The sequence below is a fragment of the Lissotriton helveticus genome, chromosome 1_1 (genome assembly GCF_964261635.1).
Source record: "Lissotriton helveticus chromosome 1_1, aLisHel1.1, whole genome shotgun sequence".
NCBI lineage: Eukaryota > Metazoa > Chordata > Amphibia > Caudata > Salamandridae > Lissotriton > Lissotriton helveticus.
The window spans coordinates 641,108,569-641,127,330 of NC_136057.1; the positions used below are offsets into that span (position 1 = coordinate 641,108,569).

At 44.6% G+C, this 18,762-nt stretch overlaps 1 protein-coding gene across 3 annotated transcripts in view; it reads left to right on the top strand.

Annotated features, from left to right (window-relative positions):
• MCM10 (minichromosome maintenance 10 replication initiation factor) overlaps nt 1–18,762 on the top strand; it is a 306,573-nt gene that overhangs the window by 138,849 nt on the left and 148,962 nt on the right. For all 3 annotated transcript variants that reach the window (XR_013606921.1, XM_078674170.1, XM_078674171.1), the window contains exons 7-8: nt 16,628–16,793; nt 18,585–18,752. Coding sequence is in view for 2 of the 3 variants with exons in the window: in XM_078674170.1 (XP_078530296.1) it covers nt 16,628–16,793; nt 18,585–18,752 (334 nt within the window). In the remaining variant the exon portion in view is untranslated. The remainder of the gene's footprint in view (nt 1–16,627; nt 16,794–18,584; nt 18,753–18,762) is intronic.

An 18,762-nucleotide genomic window follows, 5' to 3' on the forward strand; every position in this document is an offset into this window, starting at 1 on the left:
TCCGAACCCCTATGCTTTCCAACAGCCACAATTCCCATTTATGGGATGGAACCCTGGCTTTATGCCCCCTGCACAATTCCAGAATCAATATCGACAGCCTTTTTTAGAGAATGGCCGGAGGGGCAGAGGCAAAAGAAGAGGCAACAACAGAGTGACCTGGGAAGAGGAAGATCCAGTAGCGAATCACACCCGCAGCAACCAACAGCCAGGAACGAGCGGGATTTGAGTCTGGTGACGAATTTATCTGATAGGTCCCTTACAACCACTGAAACCCAAGTACTGGAGAAAGGCTTAGGTTTTGTCCCGTTGGCTAGGCCGGACAAATTCAAACTACATTGTGAACTTGCGAGCTTTTTTCGCAAACTTAAACTCAAGGCATTTTTTGAAGGTAAGACAGACCCAAACGAGGCTGCCAGGAAAGGAGACACGGGACTCAGACTAAGTTCCACTTTCACCCCTCCTAACCACACTGTCCCGGCAGCTATCACCGCTTTTGAGCAGGCCGTATCCAAGGATCTGGAGATACATCAAACTCCTAGGACCTATGGTAACTTTAGCACAGCCGAACATCTAGCGCTACGGACATTACAGAATGATACCTCTATAACCATAAAGCCGGCAGACAAGGGCGGAGGGATAGTTATCCAGAATACCGTTGACTACGAAAAAACCTGTAATGACCTGCTGGGGGACACCAGAAACTATACCCCACTTACTATTGATCCTACCGCAGATCTCACCAGAAGGATCACAAACCTGGTCCGCCATGCTGAGGAATGCGAACATCTGTCTAAAAACGAAGCTGACTTCCTAAACAATCCCAGCAAGGTGATTCCATATTTTTACACCCTGCCCAAGATGCACAAGAATCGATTGCCTCCACCAGGACGCCCCATCGTGTCAGGGATCGGTTCACTCCTGGAGCCCCTGTCACAATTTTGTGACTATTTCTTGAAACCTCTGGTACAATCCACTCCCACGTACCTCAAAGACACCAAGAGCCTCTTACAACTTTTATCAGGAATAACGTTCACTGAGAATTCAGTTACCTTAGTGACCCTCGATGTAGAAAGCCTTTACACGAGTATTCCTCAGGACGATACCATCAATGTCCTGAAGAAATCTCTAGATTCCATTGAATGGAACTATCAGACACCCAAAACCTTCATCATTGAATGTGCCACCATAGCCCTCAAAGAGAATTTTTTCTCTTTCAAAGACAGGCTGTACCTCCAATGCTCAGGGACCTCGATGGGTAGTGTCTTTGCTCCCAGCGTGGCGGGGTTATACGTTGCGGATTTTGAGGCCAAATTCATTCTACCCCCCACTGCAACGTTTTCAACTCACATGCTTCTTTGGAAGCGTTACATTGATGACATTCTGCTTCTCTGGACAGGTAGTGATGGTGAACTGGACACATTCCTGACCTGGATTAACACGCTAGATCATAACCTGAGATTCACACACAACACTAGCAAAACAGACATTGTCTTCCTTGATGTGGTCATCTCTGCTGTTGGTACTGGGCTTACGACCAAGACCCACCATAAGCCCACAGCTAAAAACAATCTTCTTGACTTCAGGAGTTTTCACCCTCGCCCCCTTAAAGAGAATCTCCCCTATGGGCAATATTTGAGACTTAGAAGAAACTGTAGTGCCCTCTCTGATTTCAAGGAACAGTCAACCATTCTTACCGAAAAATTGAAAGACAGGGGTTACCCAGCTCCAATTCTGAATAAGGGCCTAAAAAGAGCCAGAAACCAGCCTAGAGAAGTACTCCTGGCTGAAAAAGATAAGAACCCGGATTCAATCCCACTGACGTGTGTAACAACTTACAACAGTCTGTCCAATGTGATGAAAAAGACAATTAACAAACACTGGAAAATCATCACATCCTGTAAAGAAAACTGGGAGAAACCGCTGTTTTCTTTCAAAAAAGGTCGAAGCTTGAAAGATGCACTAGTCCACACCAGGCCGAAAGAGAAACCTATCAGCAATGCGCCATCTATAACCGCAGCGTGGGGCCTACCAAAAATTATAGGTCACTACCCTTGTTCGGATTGCGCGGTTTGCCACCTGACAGAAGCAACTAAAACCTTAGCATTGGAACCAGGGAAGGTCTGGGTACAGAGAGAACACACTAACTGCAACACTACCAATGTCGTGTATATGATCACCTGCACTTGTCAGCTTCGCTACATTGGCATGACTACCCGCAGGGTTAAACAACGTATATGCGAACACCGAAGCAACATAAGGTGTAAAAAACTAACCACCAAGCTGAGCCGTCATTTCCTAGACAGCAATCACACACCCAATGATATGAGGTGGACTGTAATTGAAGCACTCCAAGGGACCACCAATATCACAAGCAGACTCTTTGAGAAAGAACAACGCTGGGTGTATCGCTTGGGGACCCACACCACCGGCCTTAACGATGATATCCCATGGAACACTGTATTATCCTGAGTATCAATATGACTATCTAACCCATCACCCTGCATCTCTGCATTGTGTCTTAATAAGGACAATTCTAAGCTAATTGCCTGTTCTGTGCTATGTGTTGCTTTTTTGGTAATATGTCTCTCTCCATTTCCTGCTCCCCACACTGTGTACAGTATCTCATCATATTAATTCTATGGGTGCTGGAGTGCACAACTAGGGCGCTATCTACTGACCTCATCAGTCGCCCTCTCTCTAATAACATTGGCAATATACAGCATTGCTATTTGCTTTTTTCTTATTGTTATGTGATTATCGAGCGCCAGTATTCCAACTCAATACTGCACATGAAAGACGGTGTTGTTGTTATTATTCTCTTACACCGACCCGGGCCAGTGCGTTCCAAGCCTCCTATGCAGATGGGGGGCGGGCGCATTCCAGGCCTCGCTTTCGTGTAACACGCCCACCAGGAAGGACGCGACGCCTTTCCCAGTCTGGTGCGTGTCAGGCCTCGTTGCAACGGAGGGTGGGCGCGCTCCTGGCCTCTTCCTGGTCGGGCACGCCCACCAGGAAGAACGCAACGCCCTGCGCCCTCGCTCTTATACTCACTCACCGGCCCCGCTCTCCATCGACGGGGTCCGGTCACGAGGGAGTCCCTAGGTGTCTAAGCGGGCTGCGAGCAACGAGGGCGTGAGTGCTGCTGAACGCAGATCGGCCTGGATACAGAGCTAAGTACTGCCCGTTTTTCGGGACCGAATGGCTAATACTTCTTCTTTCATTCATAGGATGTGCCAATTTCGCTCCAACCCCCCTCCCGAGACCCATGGTGCAAGTAGCGCCATATTTTAAAGTGAGAATTATGTATGTTATTACCAAACTAGGGGGTCACCGACCCTTTGGTCAATTGATCCCTTCAGAAGGAGTACATAGAGTGTGTTTTTAACTTTCGTTCCAATTAAGTGTATTTTAAAACACCTTATCACCCCACGTCCCAGAGTTACCGATATCATCCCATTAGGGTTATGTGGATGGTGTTAAACCTACCTGTTACTTTGGGCACGTGAGTTTTGCCACACTTTAAGGAGCACTACAACCAAACGCAATGGCATTTATTAATTATTGTATGTTTGTGTTTGTGTTTGTATGTGTACTTTCACTTTACAGGTGCAGAAATACTCCCGAATTTGGAGTTTTTTTGGGATTGAGCATTTGCTCTCCCCTTTTTATGCACTTTTATCACCCCTTTTTTTTCACTTTCACGTCCCTTGGTTAGGGTGGACGATTAGAGAGTCCATACCGCCGGGGTTTAGTCCTGAAGAATGCCTTGGCAAATTTAAGCCTGCAATATGGCAGAAACATGTTGACTGACGAATTTATTCACTGTATTTATCTGAATTTTACCATTCCTAATCCTTGGCAACTAAATTCAGACACATAATACCTGTTAAATCGTGTCTTAGGGATCATTTAATAAAATATTTTTTTGATACTCATTTAGACACTTTTAATTTAACTCACCCTCACAGCACGCCCTCCTTCACACAACCAGCTCCGCAGTCTTTCTGGCGTTGTAGCACACCAAAGAGGCACTCGGCCTCTTTGGTGGGGCCCGATGATGAAGCATGACACTGACTAGGTCGGTGTGTGAGGGCTTTCCTTTTCACCCTAAGTGAGTGTGTGATCCCCAGTTATCTCGCTCCAATCTTGTGGCATTATTTGAGATTGTTCTGGCCTCTCTCTTTTTGTTTATCTACATTGAACCGGGGATTGAGAGAAGCCGTCTTGACTCTCCCTACCTCTCCCATTGTTGTTTTTTATCTCCAAAATAGGCAGCACCTCTCCGTTTTCTGGGTGCCTGCCATTAAAGCCTTCCTAGAGGGACTGAAGCGAGTCATTCCTCCGAGAACACCACCAGCTCCAGTGTGGAACCTCAATGTGGTCCTCACAAGGCTGATGGGTCCGCCCTTCGAGCCACTGCACTCCTGCGAAATTCAATTTCTTACATGGAAAGTGGCTTTCCTCATTGCTATTACATCGCTTAGGCGCGTTAGTGAGCTGCAGGCGCTCACAATCCATGAGCCTTTCATCCAGATACATTCAAACAGGGTGGTGCTACGCACTAACCCCAAATTCCTTCCTAAGGTGGTGTCACAGTTTCATATCAATCAAACTATTGACCTACCCGCATTCTTCCAAAACCCACAAACGGTAGCTGAGCGAATGCTCCATACACTGGACGTTAGGAGGGCGTTGATGTACTACATTGACAGAACACAACACTTCAGGAAAACACAACAACTTTTTGTTGCCTTCTCAGCACAGCACAAAGGCAACCCCATTTCCAAAGCGGGAATAGCCAGATGGATTGTTAAGTGCATCCAAATCTGTTATCAAAAAGCTAAGCGCACTTTAACAATACCCCCAAGGGCGCACTCCACACGCAAGTTGGGGGCGTCCATGGCTTTCCTAGGGAACATTCCTTTAGAGGACATTTGCAGAGCAGCCACATGGTCCACACCACACACATTTACAAAACATTACTGTGTGGACGTGCATTCCAAGCAGCAAGCAGCTGTGGGACAGGCTGTTCTCAAGACACTTTTTCAAGCTTCTGCAGCTGGCACGGGCAACCGCCCTTAATGGAGGGACTGCTATGTATTCTATGCTAAAGATATGAATTTAGCAACCCACATGCCTCGAACTGAATATGCTACTTACCAGTATGCATCTGTTCTTGGCATGTAGGGCTGCTAACATTCATATCGCCCTCCCTCCTCCCCGGTGCCCGTAGCGGCTGCAGACACTATCTTGCATTCATCATTAGTATGGACATCCTTTACACTATTTCACTCCATCTCTGCCACAATGGCTAAAAACAATCTGGGGATGGAGCCGATGCCCATGCGCACTGTAGTCCAGGGGAGGAGCCACCTATCTCGTGATACTTCGAAGACTCTTCCAGGACAACAATGTGCAATCATCCGGACCCAACACTAGGCGGCGATCTATGCTAAAGATATGAATGTTAGCAGCCCTACATGCCAAGAACAGATGCATACTGGTAAGTAGCATATTCATTGTCACTACCAGGACATGTCACACACTTAAGGTACTCGTCCTGTCTTTACATACAATGAACCCTGTCGATAGGGCTTGCTAGGGCCTACCTTAGGGGTGACTGACATGTAGTAAAAGAGGGGTCACAGACATGGCACACACTTTAGGTGCCACGTCACAGCGGCAGTAACACTGCACGCACAGGTCCTACAGTGGCAGAGGTCTGAAATAGGTTTGCAAGGCTACTTTGGTGGGTGGCGCAATCAGCGCTGCAAGCCCACCAGAAGCATTCAATTTACTAGCCCTAGGAATAGGAGATACCACTTTACAAGGGACTGTCGGGTAAATTAAATAAGCCAAACAGGTGTAGACTAATCTTACCAAATCTAACACAGAGAGCACACACACTTTACACTGGACAGCAGTGCTAAAGTGCCCAGAGGCCAAAAACTACCAACACTATGTCAGAGAAAATGCCAGGAGAAAGGCAAAAAGTTTAGGGATAACCCTGCAAAAAGGGCCAAGTCCAACACAACCACATTAATTTTGAAATTTTTGTACGGTGCTATTTGTATCCTTTCGGTTACTTCAGATTGTTTTTATTTTTTTGTTTAAATGCGTTTTTATTGATTTTCAAACATTATAATAATATTCCATTACAATTTAGGTGTTACAATTAGTGTATTTGCATTTCAATACAGTTATGGCGTCTGGGCCAATGTGCCAGTAAGAGACCTCTAACTTAAACATTTATGCATAACAGTTAGGTCTGGTGTTTTCAGTATGGATCCATTAACCTGATGTACTTCGGATTAGGCTGCTTGCAACACAACATTAACATAACAGATAAAATATCACATTGGCTCCTGTATTTGGCCTCATAACATTAAATCATAGCAACAGGATGCACTACTAAGGACTGTTAGCTGCACAGCTTTTTCGCTCATCCACACACCGCGCTTGGATATATTCTAATTATTTTCTTCCCTGTCACATAGAGTGTATGCTACACAATGCTGGGCTTGGTGTATACTGACCTAACTGATGTGAACAATGGTCAGTTGGTGGCTTGCGCCAGGGTCCCTAAACACGTTTCAGGGTCGGGTGTTGGTGTAGGGCTTAGGATACAATAGTACTCCCTCAGGTCTAGTTTGCATTCAGGTCAGGTGGGTGGGTAAATTCCTCAGTCTGAGCCCGCCAGATTGTGCGGAAGTCTGTCAGGATTGCATCCCGGTTACCCGCGAGTGGTTGTTTACGAATACCCATCGCGTCTTCTTGTGCCCAGCAAAGAAGCGATTGGAAACAGGCTCTTGTCACAGGGGTATCAGAGGACTTCCAGAGATGTGTAATCAAGCTCTTGGCCACTATGAGTCCCAGATTTATATAACGAGATGTCACCTTATACTTCCGAGGTCTGCGATATAATCCCCGTATGAACACCTACCAAGAATAATGCAATTCTCGCTGAGTGCACCGCACCAGTGTCGAGGTGACAGCCCTCTAGTATGACCCTGTAACAGGGCAGGACCAGATCATATGGAGCAAATCGGCACACGCCTCCTAGCATCGCGGACAACCAGCATTGGTACGATTAAAATACTTGTTTATTTTGGCTGTTAGGTAGGCTTTATGAATTATGTAGTATTGAATACGTCAGAATCTTTCATTGCGTGGGATTCGGGCAGGACCCTCAAGAATGGACAGACATCCGCGCTCAGCACATGGATGCTTCAAAGCTGCCTCTCAATGGGTGTGTAAAGAGCTCAGTTGCGGCTCTCAGCGCCCCAGCGAACCATCTAACAAGGTGGCGACCTGCTCCCAGTTCATGTAGATATTGCACCACTAAATGCATGGGTGGTTCCTGCGCTGTTACCCCACGCAGTCTGCAAGGTGCCCACCACTGCTGCATGCAGCAAAAATTGGCCCGCTGCAAGTCTGAGTCGCCTGTCAGCATTTCAAAAGATAACAGCTGCCTCTCGCCATAGAGATCACCAATCGTTAGAATGCCTGCCTCCTCCCATTGCACTAACTCCGCACCCGTTACGGCGCGGTGTCTCCTGGGTATGCCCACCACAGGAAGGGACAGTGCATACAGGAGCACGTTACATGTCATTTGCAGGCTGCGGCGGTAACAGTAATAGGCTACTCCCAGCATCAGCTGGACCGGTGACTTGCCTCTCCTGTTGGGGTGTAACTAATCAATCACTTGCGCACTTGTAGGAGCTGGTACCTGGGTTGCCAAATCTTCCAGCTGTTGTGCACTCAACCATATTGCAACCCACTAGAGTCGAGTAGCGAGGTAGTACTGCTCCATATGCGGCAGCGCAAGACCTCCGTTAGCTGTCGAGGAGTACATTTTGGCTATGGCTACTCTGCTCCGCGATACGCCCCAGACGAACCTTCTTATATTTACTTCAAGGTCCTTGCAGAGCGCTGGCTCAAGGCGGTCGGTTACTTCAGATTTGTTAGACCTGTCAGCCCTTTGGGTGGTCCCTCCTATTTTTCTTTCTTTTCCCTCCTTTCTGCCTCCTAATTTTTCTTTTATTTTTGCGTCCACCACAATTTTTGGTGTTGTCCCTAGAGTTCTGAGTGCCTTCTTCCCTATAACTTTTTGAGGCCTAGGTGCTCGCTTAACATGGTAAAAATATAGACACACAAAATGGTGGCTTGTTACTGCCACATTTTTACCTCAGGGTCCTGTGCCATAGAACTACACTGGGAAGGCTCTAGAACCTTCCAGCTGATTCCAGTAGCCAGGGCCCAGTCTATAAAAGGACCAGAACCAGGGCGGCCATTTTGGAGTGACCAGAGAGCTTGAGTGGAGCCTGGTGAGGAGCGAAGCATTAGTGTGGGGAGGAAGGCGCACTTAGAGGGGTTAGATCGTCTTATGGGCCGGCAGCTCTACCTGGCTGATGTTACCCCCTACCTACTGACTAAGCCATGCCATCGCGTATCTCCAATAGCTCTCTAATCCTGTTAGTATTCCTGTGAGGAGTATATATAGCTGACCTGGGAATTACAACAGGGAGGACATCTAACTGTGGAGGAGATTGTCCAGCGTTCTTCCCCCCCCCTCCCCCGCCACCCCCTTTCATGACTCAACCGGAACTGCTTCTCCCGAAAGTGTGGGGCTGGTTACATCACTGCCACCTCTCATAAAGGTTCTCTGTGCCCACACGATCATAGAAAGAATCCTACCCGGTTGCGGCTGGCGGTTGAAGATCCTGCCACTGGACCGCTGCCTCTTATCCACGGGCCCCCGTTGAGAAGATCCGGCGGGTAGGGCCTGGTTGGTGTCAGCCGGGCAGCGGTTGTGAGAGATGGCATCGCGGAGGCAAGTGACCGCGGACGGGCGTGAACCCGGAAGAAGGGGGCGGGAATTGAGAAAAGCTGGCCCGAGTAAACCCTCCCTCTCTGACAGGTGAGGTGAGGGCGGGACGCAAAGCTGTGAGGAACGCCGAGGGAGGCGAGGCGTCGCTCCGGCCCAGTCAGCTGTCAGGAGCGGGCAGCGCTGAGGGCCGGGATTACCCCTGAGCATAAATAGCGAGATCAGTGGAGCTAATGCGACTGAGCGAACAGACCGGGATGAACCAATCCAAAACCCGGTAAGGCCGCAAAAGTGAAGAGCGGGGCCCCAGGGGCTGAGAGGGCCTCGCTACTGCCGGCGGAACTGTGGAGGGGAGAGCCTGGCTTACCCAGCTATCAGCCCGAAATAGAATAACTGTCGATCATCGGGAGGGGGCCAAGAAATAATCATCAGACCTTGGGATATCTCCATCTGTTAAACTGCACCATGAACAGCACTTCATAAGTGTGCGACTCTATGAATACAGCATTTCCTCTGTTTGGTGAAAGTAGCCTGAAGGGAAGAGTCTTCTGAATGAGGCTTAATTTTCTGCTCCTAAAAGCCGAGGTAACAGGGCCGTTCAGGGAGTAAGGAAGCATTGGTTGGGGAATTACTACTGTATGCAGATCAATTAGAGACAAAGAATGTCACCGTGAAAACCTGTTATTGTACTGTGGATTTTAGAGTAATCTATATAGCTTAATGAGAATGATAAAATATTCTGCCTGTCTTTACCCAGATATCCAGCTGCTTGAACCATGGTACTAGTGTGCTATGATTGAAACCTGTAACTTCCTGCTTGTAATAACATTGAGACCTCAAGGGTAATGTGCAGCCTTGCCTCATTGTAAGGAGATTTGATATTGCTGTTTACTTTAACTAGGATTGTGGAATATACACTATTGGCTGAAGGGGCAGGAGTTACCTCTGAGCTCCTCTCTTTTAGGGGGAGATAAGTATTATTAATGCTATGTAAAACGGTGCATATGTCAATAATTGAATACAGAGAAATGTAACGTGCTGAATGTAAACTCTGCTGAAGAAACAAAGAAACACTAAAGATTTTTCATAAAAGCAGACTATATTTTTCTAAACTAGTGTAGAGTCATTCTTTTTGTGAATGGGCGCTGAGTTACTGTGCGTGGTGTGATGCAAGCTTAACACAGTTTGCCTCTGAGTTTAGTCTTACCTACTCTGTGCCAGGCTACCCTATGTGGACTGGTAACCCCAGGTCCAACAAGATTGTTAAACAAGACACAGCGGGGAGCATTAGAGATCAAGCGGATATGGGACAGTCCCGGTTCTATATTCTGCAGGCACTTCGAAGAGACATGTTGGGTTGGGTAAACACAGTGGAAGTTTCAGGTCTTTTCTTTTTTTTCTTTTTGTCCTCATACAAGCCACCAGCAGATATAACCTCTAAGTGGGGTCACTCCATACCACTTGCACTTTGATTTATTCTGGGATTCCGCCCTCGATGGAATGTGCAAGGTAAACAGAGATCACCCAGAGGCAGGCTATTTCTTAGTCCAACTCCTCTTTCGACACGTTACCTTATCTGGGAGGACCAAGCCAATAACCACTGGCGTAATCATTGGACATTGGATTATCTTTCGGCCCAAGTTCTCAAGGCTGACCATACTTTGCAAGCACTTTCGCCACCACACAGGATGTCCGACTGACTTATCATCATGACGTTCCTCAGGCAATCTGCGAATTTTGGAGGAGCCTCCGACTTCCACCCTCGACAAATTTCTCTCCTTGCAATCACAATTATATAGAAGACAAATTGAGTGGCCGGATTGTTTAGCAGATAACCCGAGGGAAGCCCGAAAAAAATTAAACTGGGGCTACAAGTGATTGAAGTTGACAAGACATCTTCCAAGAAATCACACACCTGTCTCCAGTAACTGGTGATTTGTGGGCACTCAAAAAACATATGCAGATCATCCGCTGCTTCCAGCTTACACCTAGGGCAACTGTATCTCTCTGCTGACAATCTGGAGAGCTTGGCCGGAGTCCAATACACCCTATAGGTTGTAAATAGGTGATTCCTTCTAAGGTTGGCTGGTTTAATTGTCTTTTGAGATATAACAAATGCATCAGTCCAGATTTTCCTGATCTCCTCTGAGTTACCCACTATTATTCCACTCCAAAGATTGAATATATCGGACGTTAACGTGTCCCTTGCCCCAATCAGAGTATTATACCAAAAGACAACCTCCCGTTTCCAACCACTACCTCTATCAATGAGATCTAGGAATTGAGGCTCCTCCTGCACCCCTCAGTCTTGTCTTTCACACCATGAGGACAACTGATAAAACTTGAATCTTGTTAAGGACCCCCCAGTTAAATTAACTAGTTCGTCCCAGTCCAGCAGTTGGGAGTTGGTGCTAAGATCTGCCCACTTTACTACCCCTGCCTCTCTCAGTGGGATTGCCAATCTATCTAAAAGACAATCGGGGGTACCGGGTGAGTCCCAGATAGGAGCGTGCATATTATAGTAAGGAATTTGGAAGACTTTCAGGAGATACAGCCAGGTTTTTAATGCAGCCTGCAGGATTTTCAGACAGACCTTTTTGTAAAATTTTTGATGGCCAAATTTGTAAAGAAAAAAGTCAGGGCTAAGTAACTGGTCAGATAACATTGCCTGAAATAGGCGACCATGCGAGGAGGAGTCAAGCCTGTTCGCCAAGATTCTAAAGTTCTTAAGCTGGAAGGCATAACAGTACGTTAAAAGATCTGGTAGTGAAAGGCCACCCAGCTTTAATCCCCTTCTCAACTTCCTCCAAGCGATTCTTGGAGATTTTGTGGCCCAGATGAATGTACCTATTTTACCTTGAAGCTTGGCAATGTCCTTGTGGTCAAAAGATAATGGTATGTTATTAAAAAGGAAGGTAACTTTAGGGAGAATGGTCATTTTTATGAGGTTCACTCTTTCATAGATGTTCAAAGGGAGAGTCACCCACCTTAATAGTAGCTCACTAACTTCCTTTACTACCATCTGCCAACTGGTTTTGGTGGTGTCTGCTAGTTTCTGAGTAAGCTGTATTCCTAAGTACCTCATTTTTTGTTTAGCGCCCTGTACTGGGGGGGAATTATTCCAACTCATAATTTCGGTCTTCTCCTTATTTATTTTGTAACCCGACACCCTCCCGAATTCTTCCGATAATTTAAATAATAAGGGGATCGATTCTGTAGGGTTGATGGTATAAAGGAGAAGGTCATCTGCATATAATGCGGTTTTAAGTTCAACTTCCCCCATTTTAAAGGGCAGGATGTTGGGCTCTGATCTCAGGGAACACACAAAGGGCTCAATGTAAACGTCGAACAGTAGGGGAGACAGGGGACATCCCTGTCTTGTACCTCTGGAGATGTTAAACCAGTCTGTCAAGCCCCCATTGATCAAGACTCTGGCACGAGGATCCTTATATAGGGATTTAATTCCCTCGATAAACATGGATGGGAACCCCAGCTTGGCCATGGTCTCCCAGAGAAAGATCCAATTTACCTGGTCGAACGCCTTAGCGGCATCTATTGCAACTAATGTTAGCGGAAGGCGCCTTTCTTCAGCAAGATCTATTGCCCCCAGTACCTGAAATGTAAGTTCATTCAGCTGTCGACCTGGAATAAAGCCTCTCTGGTCATGGTGAATTATAGCCTTGATGACTTTTGCTAGCCTGGAGGCTAGTAGGCCAGAGTAGATTTTCAAATCGGAGTTTAAAAGAGAAATCGGCCTATAGGATTCTATCCTCTGGGGGTCCTTATTTGGTTTTGCTATTAATACAATAGTGGCTTCAAGCCAGGAGGAAGGTGTTTTTTCCCCCTGAAGAAGAATCCTGTTAAGAGATACGAGGACGGGGAGGATTGTTTCTAGGTTATCTTCATAAACTTCTGATGGTAAGCCATCTGGGCCTGCCGCTTTCCCCCGACTCATCTTCTTTAGTTGCGCCCTCACTTCCCCTTCTGTGATCTCATTGGTTAGAAGACTCTTAGCTTCCTCGGGAAGTTGGGGCAGATCGATCCGGCCCAGCCAGGAGATAACAGCCTCTAGTTCTATGCCACCGGCCTCTTGATAAAGGTCCTTAAAGAATCCTCTCGCTTCCTCCCTGATCAGTTCATCCCCTGTTAACATTGTCCCAGATACTCGATGGATTAGTAAGTCTATGTTGTTCCTACTCTTCTCTGCCCTCGCTTTCCAGGGAAGAAGGGCTCCACATTTCTCTCCATATTCAAAGTTCTTCATTTTGCTGACCTCCCATCTGTCCTTGATAGCTTTATCGCTTCTAGCCTGAAATTGAGATTCAAGATCCAAAAGTTCTTTTTCTAGCCTTGGGATACATTCTCTGTCCATCCGGACTGCTGACTGGAGCTCCAGTTCCTTCTTTTTGATTCTCTCAAGGTCTTCAGTTTCTCTTATTTTTAATGTTTTTCTTTTAAAGGACATCATGGAGCTCAAAATACCCCTTAAATACGCCTTGAAGGAATCCCAGACGAGTTGTTCTGTACCTGAGCCTATGTTAAAAAGAAAGAACTCGGATATACTCTCTTTAACCTTGGACAAAGTCTGATTTTCCAGCATAAGAGTTCTGTCCAGGGTCCATTTAGCCACAATGGGCTTAATTTTGAAATTCAGTGTAAGCTCTATCACAGAGTGATCAGATATACCTAGCGATGAATGAATTACTGACACTAAGTCGGGGATTAAAGAACGATCTAACAAAAAATAGTCGATTCTTGAATAATGTTTATATTTCTTGCTGAAGAAGGTATACTCTTTAACAGCACCGTACTTCGCTCTCCAAGCATCTAAGATATTAAAATCTTTCATGATATTTCTTAAGACTCGGAGGGAGTTTTTCGGGGTGGAATATTTAGCTCTAGAAGTACGATCCAGCATGCTATCAAAAACCAAGTTAAAGTCCCCTCCTAATATTACTGGTGCATTATACTGTAGTAGACTCCCCTCCAGCTTCAGAAGAAAGTTGGAATTGTCCTCGTTGGGACCATAATACACCGCACAGGTATATGGGACGTTATCTATTAGCAAAGCCGCCACTAACCATCTCCCGGATGGGTCCGTGTCCCATTTCCAAACTTTTATCCCCTTGTTGGCTCTTGTTATTATAGCTACCCCTCTTGTTACCCCAGTCTGCCCTTAACAGAGTACCTCTTCTACCCAGCCTAACTTACTGAAAACTTGTTTACACAGCTTTGCCTCTAAATGGGTTTCCTGTAGTAAACAAACTGAAGCCTCTGAGTTTTTTAAAAATTCACACACCCTTGCTTGTTTTTTCACACTCCCAACTCCATTAAGGTTCCAGGAGAGAAATTTTTTACTACTCATCCTGCTCGCAGCCATATTAGTCTATACAAAAAAGTGACATTCCCACCTTCCACTATGCTGACTGGCTTGCTGGTTTTTTCCTTGTATGAGGATTTTTTATTTTTCCCCTTCCCCTCCCCCCCTAGACCCCTCCCTGACCCTTTTCTTTTCTGAAAAAGTTGTAAAGTTGGTTGTACCCTATTGTTTGGGTTCAATGATTTCCAAAAGATATGGAGTACCTAGGGAGAAGTTGGATATGCCACATAAGCACGTATTTCTATTTCCCACACAATAATTGGTTGAAAAAAAGTTTATTGTATGAGGTAGTTAAAGGGGCAGATTTAAAGGTTTGGATGTTGTCTGTAATTAATTTGATTTGGGCGTAATGCATAATGCCTTACAGCAGCATTTTGAATGTTCTGTTACTGGTTATGCAGGTCAGGAGAGTGCAAACAAAATGTAATCTCTATTGGATGGCAAAGCACCACGGGAAGAAAAGGCGAAGTGATGCTGGTTTAGATCAGAGTAAGAAGGAAGAAAGACGATTGGGCCAGTCTGGAAAAGGGAGTTTATTGGGGGGTGGGGGGGAGCAATATTGGTGTCCGTGAAGATGCTGCAGACCATGAGAAAACATTGTCTGAACATTCCCAATCTTTTCAGATGATGAGAGCAGGCATGTCGCAGTGGAGGTGAGTGGTGGTTGTGAGTGTAGATTTCTATTGGGGGATTGCTTATTTTTGCTCATTGTAGTCTGTACCTTATTCCCATTTATTTGACTTGCCCAGTCTTCGAAGTGATTAATTTTGATCGGAAAAAATACCTCTGTACTTGTCATTAGCCTCTCCTTTCCTAATTCTACTAATGCCGTTTTCACCAGTGAATGTAATCCGTCTCTAGAAAGAAGGCACAGGCAGGACATAAGGAGATGCACGTGCTATCGCAGAAACCCTCCGTTTTGTTTCATAAGCTCAGACTAATGTATGTATTTATTATGATTGTTTATTGATTTCTACATACCATAATAACTCTGTTCATTTCATAGACCTCAAATAGAAATAGCTCAATATATAACTATAGCCAAGGACGGAACTCTGTAGAACATTTGGGACAATCACATACCTAACTCGGCCTCTGAGTCTCTTCTGTGTGATGCTACTGACCTGTTTCAAAAGCAACACATCTGTCTAAATCAATGAGACATCACTGTTATGGTGTGGAAAAGATATCTGTATATGTTAGGAAATCGGCATTCGCCATGATTTTCCCACAGTCGTCTTTCTGCAACCTTCATTTGCTTTGAATAGTCGATGAAAGGCTGTTGAGTGATAGATTGTTAAAGTTGTTTATATTGTGGAAACTTACTTCCATTACGCAGTTTCAGCTTGATAGCAGTCATTGTAGAAATCAGATACATAGTAATGTGGGCATCATGGTTGGAAGGGGGCGTTTTTCGATTTATTTCAGAATGAGTGAGCTTTTTCCTCTCCTGCTTCCTTGGAATTAATGAGGTTCGCAGTGAAGGATTACGAGGGATGTTTCTTATTCAAAATGTATAGTGGGTGAGCTGATAAACAAGAGTACCATGGCTTTGTAGACTTACTTTATAGGATGATGCCTCTCCTGTTCTATTACCTCTACTGACTAATAACTTTTCATTTATTTGAATCCTTACACAGTAGAAGTCTCTATTAATCCCTTCTCTCGAGATGCAAAAATACTGTACATTTATATGAACTCAACAGTTAATTCAGCCATAGTCTCTTACCACATGAAAGCGGTTTTATGATTCCATATAAATGTACATGTCTTATTGCACTCTCCATAATGGATATTTATAGATGAAGTGTGAATGAGTGATGGATTTAGTGTAATACAATGTCTGAATAATAATAATGTATTATATTGTATAGATTTCACATCCATTTAAAACAAATTCCTTTTAGACAATTGAATACTAAGTTATCGCTTTGTATGTTACGGTAGGACTATGAACAATTTCAATCTTGGTGCATAGGGATGATCCTGTTTTAATGATAAATTGATTGCATATGGGATCACATAAATGAAGACTCCTTAATCATTAGAAGTGATAGGACAGAGAGACATCCTCCTACACAACATGTTTCTTCTTCACTGATGTGGTTGTTTCAGCCTCAGCAACTTTTACATGGGTCCTGCAACAATTCCTTTCTATTCCAGAACCTTGCACTGTGCATGGGTTCTATAGCTATATGATTGTCTTATTGTAAATTGTTCTCTTATTGAGTTGGCTCTCCTGTGTTTTAGCTATGGCAATTGTACTCCTTGTCAGTGGAGCTATAAAAATCCATGGTCTCGAGTACTTTTGATTGTGTTTTCACTTTTCTTGGAATAAGTCAGGCACCAGACACTCACGTTTGTTGTTTTGTGTACCAATTGTAGTCTAATAGCTTACTCTGTGGCTGTCTATTTTGCAGGAGACCGCGAGTATCCTCTGTGGAAATGGAGAGGAGAATGAGTGGACGGAAGCTGATTCGTCTGTCTCAGTTACCAGACAAACTTCCTGTGGAGAAACTGGAAGATTCTGATTGGGTGACTTTTGGCGTAATCATAAAGAAAATTACACCTCAGAGTGCAAATAATGTAAGCCATCTTTGAACATACAAAAACAAGTGATCTACACTGTTTGTTTGAATCGTCTCTATTTTTACACAAACTCATCCTATTCTTTGATTGCTTCGTATTTTATGTTGGGCCTCCATTTTCACATTTTCGGGGCTGAAGTTGTGCTTGTCTGCTTCAGACTTAGTCATAGCTGCCAAAATCAGCATTTACTGTTCGTTCAGGATATGCATACAACATCCTCAAATTGTATCCGTTCAGGTTGATGCTGTAGCAGTTAATCCTCCCTCACTCCCTTATATAGGTTGATATAAGATGTTGTTTTAAGAGCCTTTGCAGAATTTATCTCTAAAGTGCTCTGTTTTGCATGGGAGGAAGTGCCTTAATTCTGTACAACTCACACAAGTAGTGTGACCTAGGGCCTGCTCAATTTTATCCTCTGGCCATGAGACCTTTTTCAAGTTGTATCCTGAAGTACGAAGACTCCACCAACTGTTTGAGATTTTTGTATAGCACACAGAACACTAGGTTTTCATGCTGTTGAATCTTATACAGCGAGTGGTATCCAGAATAGTTGGTTCCGTGGATGAAAATGTCAGTCTATTAAGCAGTATAGGAAGAATTACCACAAAGTGCCAATGGTTAGTTGTTCCAAATTGTGGGGGCCCATACCCGAGAGTACCCTCTACCATTGTCTCTTAACACTGGGAGGATTCACAAATGGTTCTAGTTAGAACAACAACAAAAAAGAACATGTTGTGCCGCAAACAGTGACTCACACTATGTAAAGAACTTTGAAAGTAATGCACTGTTGAATGAAAATTGAGTTGAGTACAGCAAGGTGGTGAGAGAGGGTTCACATTTTCTATGTCCGTAAATTGCTAAAGTCTCAGCATTCCGAAGTTAATTGCTCATGTAGATTGGTAGTCCAAAATAAGAGTCCCTTAATCAGAACAGGAGCCAATGAATGCTGTATCTGCAGAGCATTTGATTTTCTAGGATAACATAGGTAAATTTGTATACAGTGTATTTATGGTGAAAACAGTAGAAAGAGGCCACATTCACCTTGTGCTTGCTAGGACTGTACAGAATCCGAGATTGTTGATCGGGTCGGAGGTGTGGAACAATACATGTTCTCCCTATTCCATAACAAGGGGACTAGGTGCTGACACTTTATCCCACTAACAGGATTTACATTTTTCACTGTCAAACTTCTAAAGGAAAGGTTTTTTTTTAAGAAGATTGCAGACTAAAATTATCTCTGTCCCCAATTTGAGGATGATCTCTATGTCATGGGACTATGTTTGGATGTCAATTTCCTTTGAATGGGGAAAGGCACCTAAAGTTTAAGCATACATCTTAAGCAAGATCGATGTTCGAGAAGGCCCTTGGAGAACTTCACACTCAATCTTTCTGCTATAGAAGTTGAAAAGAGGCGAGCAACCACATGAGAGCTACTTGAGGAGTTAATCCAGGCAGTGCAACGCGTGCTTTTAAATAGGGGCAAGTGTATGTTAACAATAATGTCTTTGTGTTTCTGATGCATGCAGCAATATGAAGACCAGGGTAGTCCAGGGTAACCTAGGATCCCTTTCAAGACTAGACAGTTAAACTTTGAGGCAAACGTCGGCGGCTAGCAAAATGGTTAACACATTAATTTTTACTGGCATACTTTTAGGATTTAGTAACATCTGTCACACAGCACGTGGTGATGGTAGTGGATCCGGCACAACTGCACTTCTTTAATCGTTAGTTGATGTGAAATGCACTTATTTTTAAATGTGTGAAATGCAAATTGTGTTTCGTTTGTAGGGTAGAACTTTCAGCATATGGAGGCTGAATGACTTGAAAAACATGGACAAGTTCATCTCCCTGTTTTTGTTTGGTGATGTACACAAAGAGCACTGGAAGACTGAGCAGGGCACGGTCCTGGGACTGCTGAACGCAAATCCAATGAAGCCGAAAGAGGGATCAGATGAGGTGAGTTTTG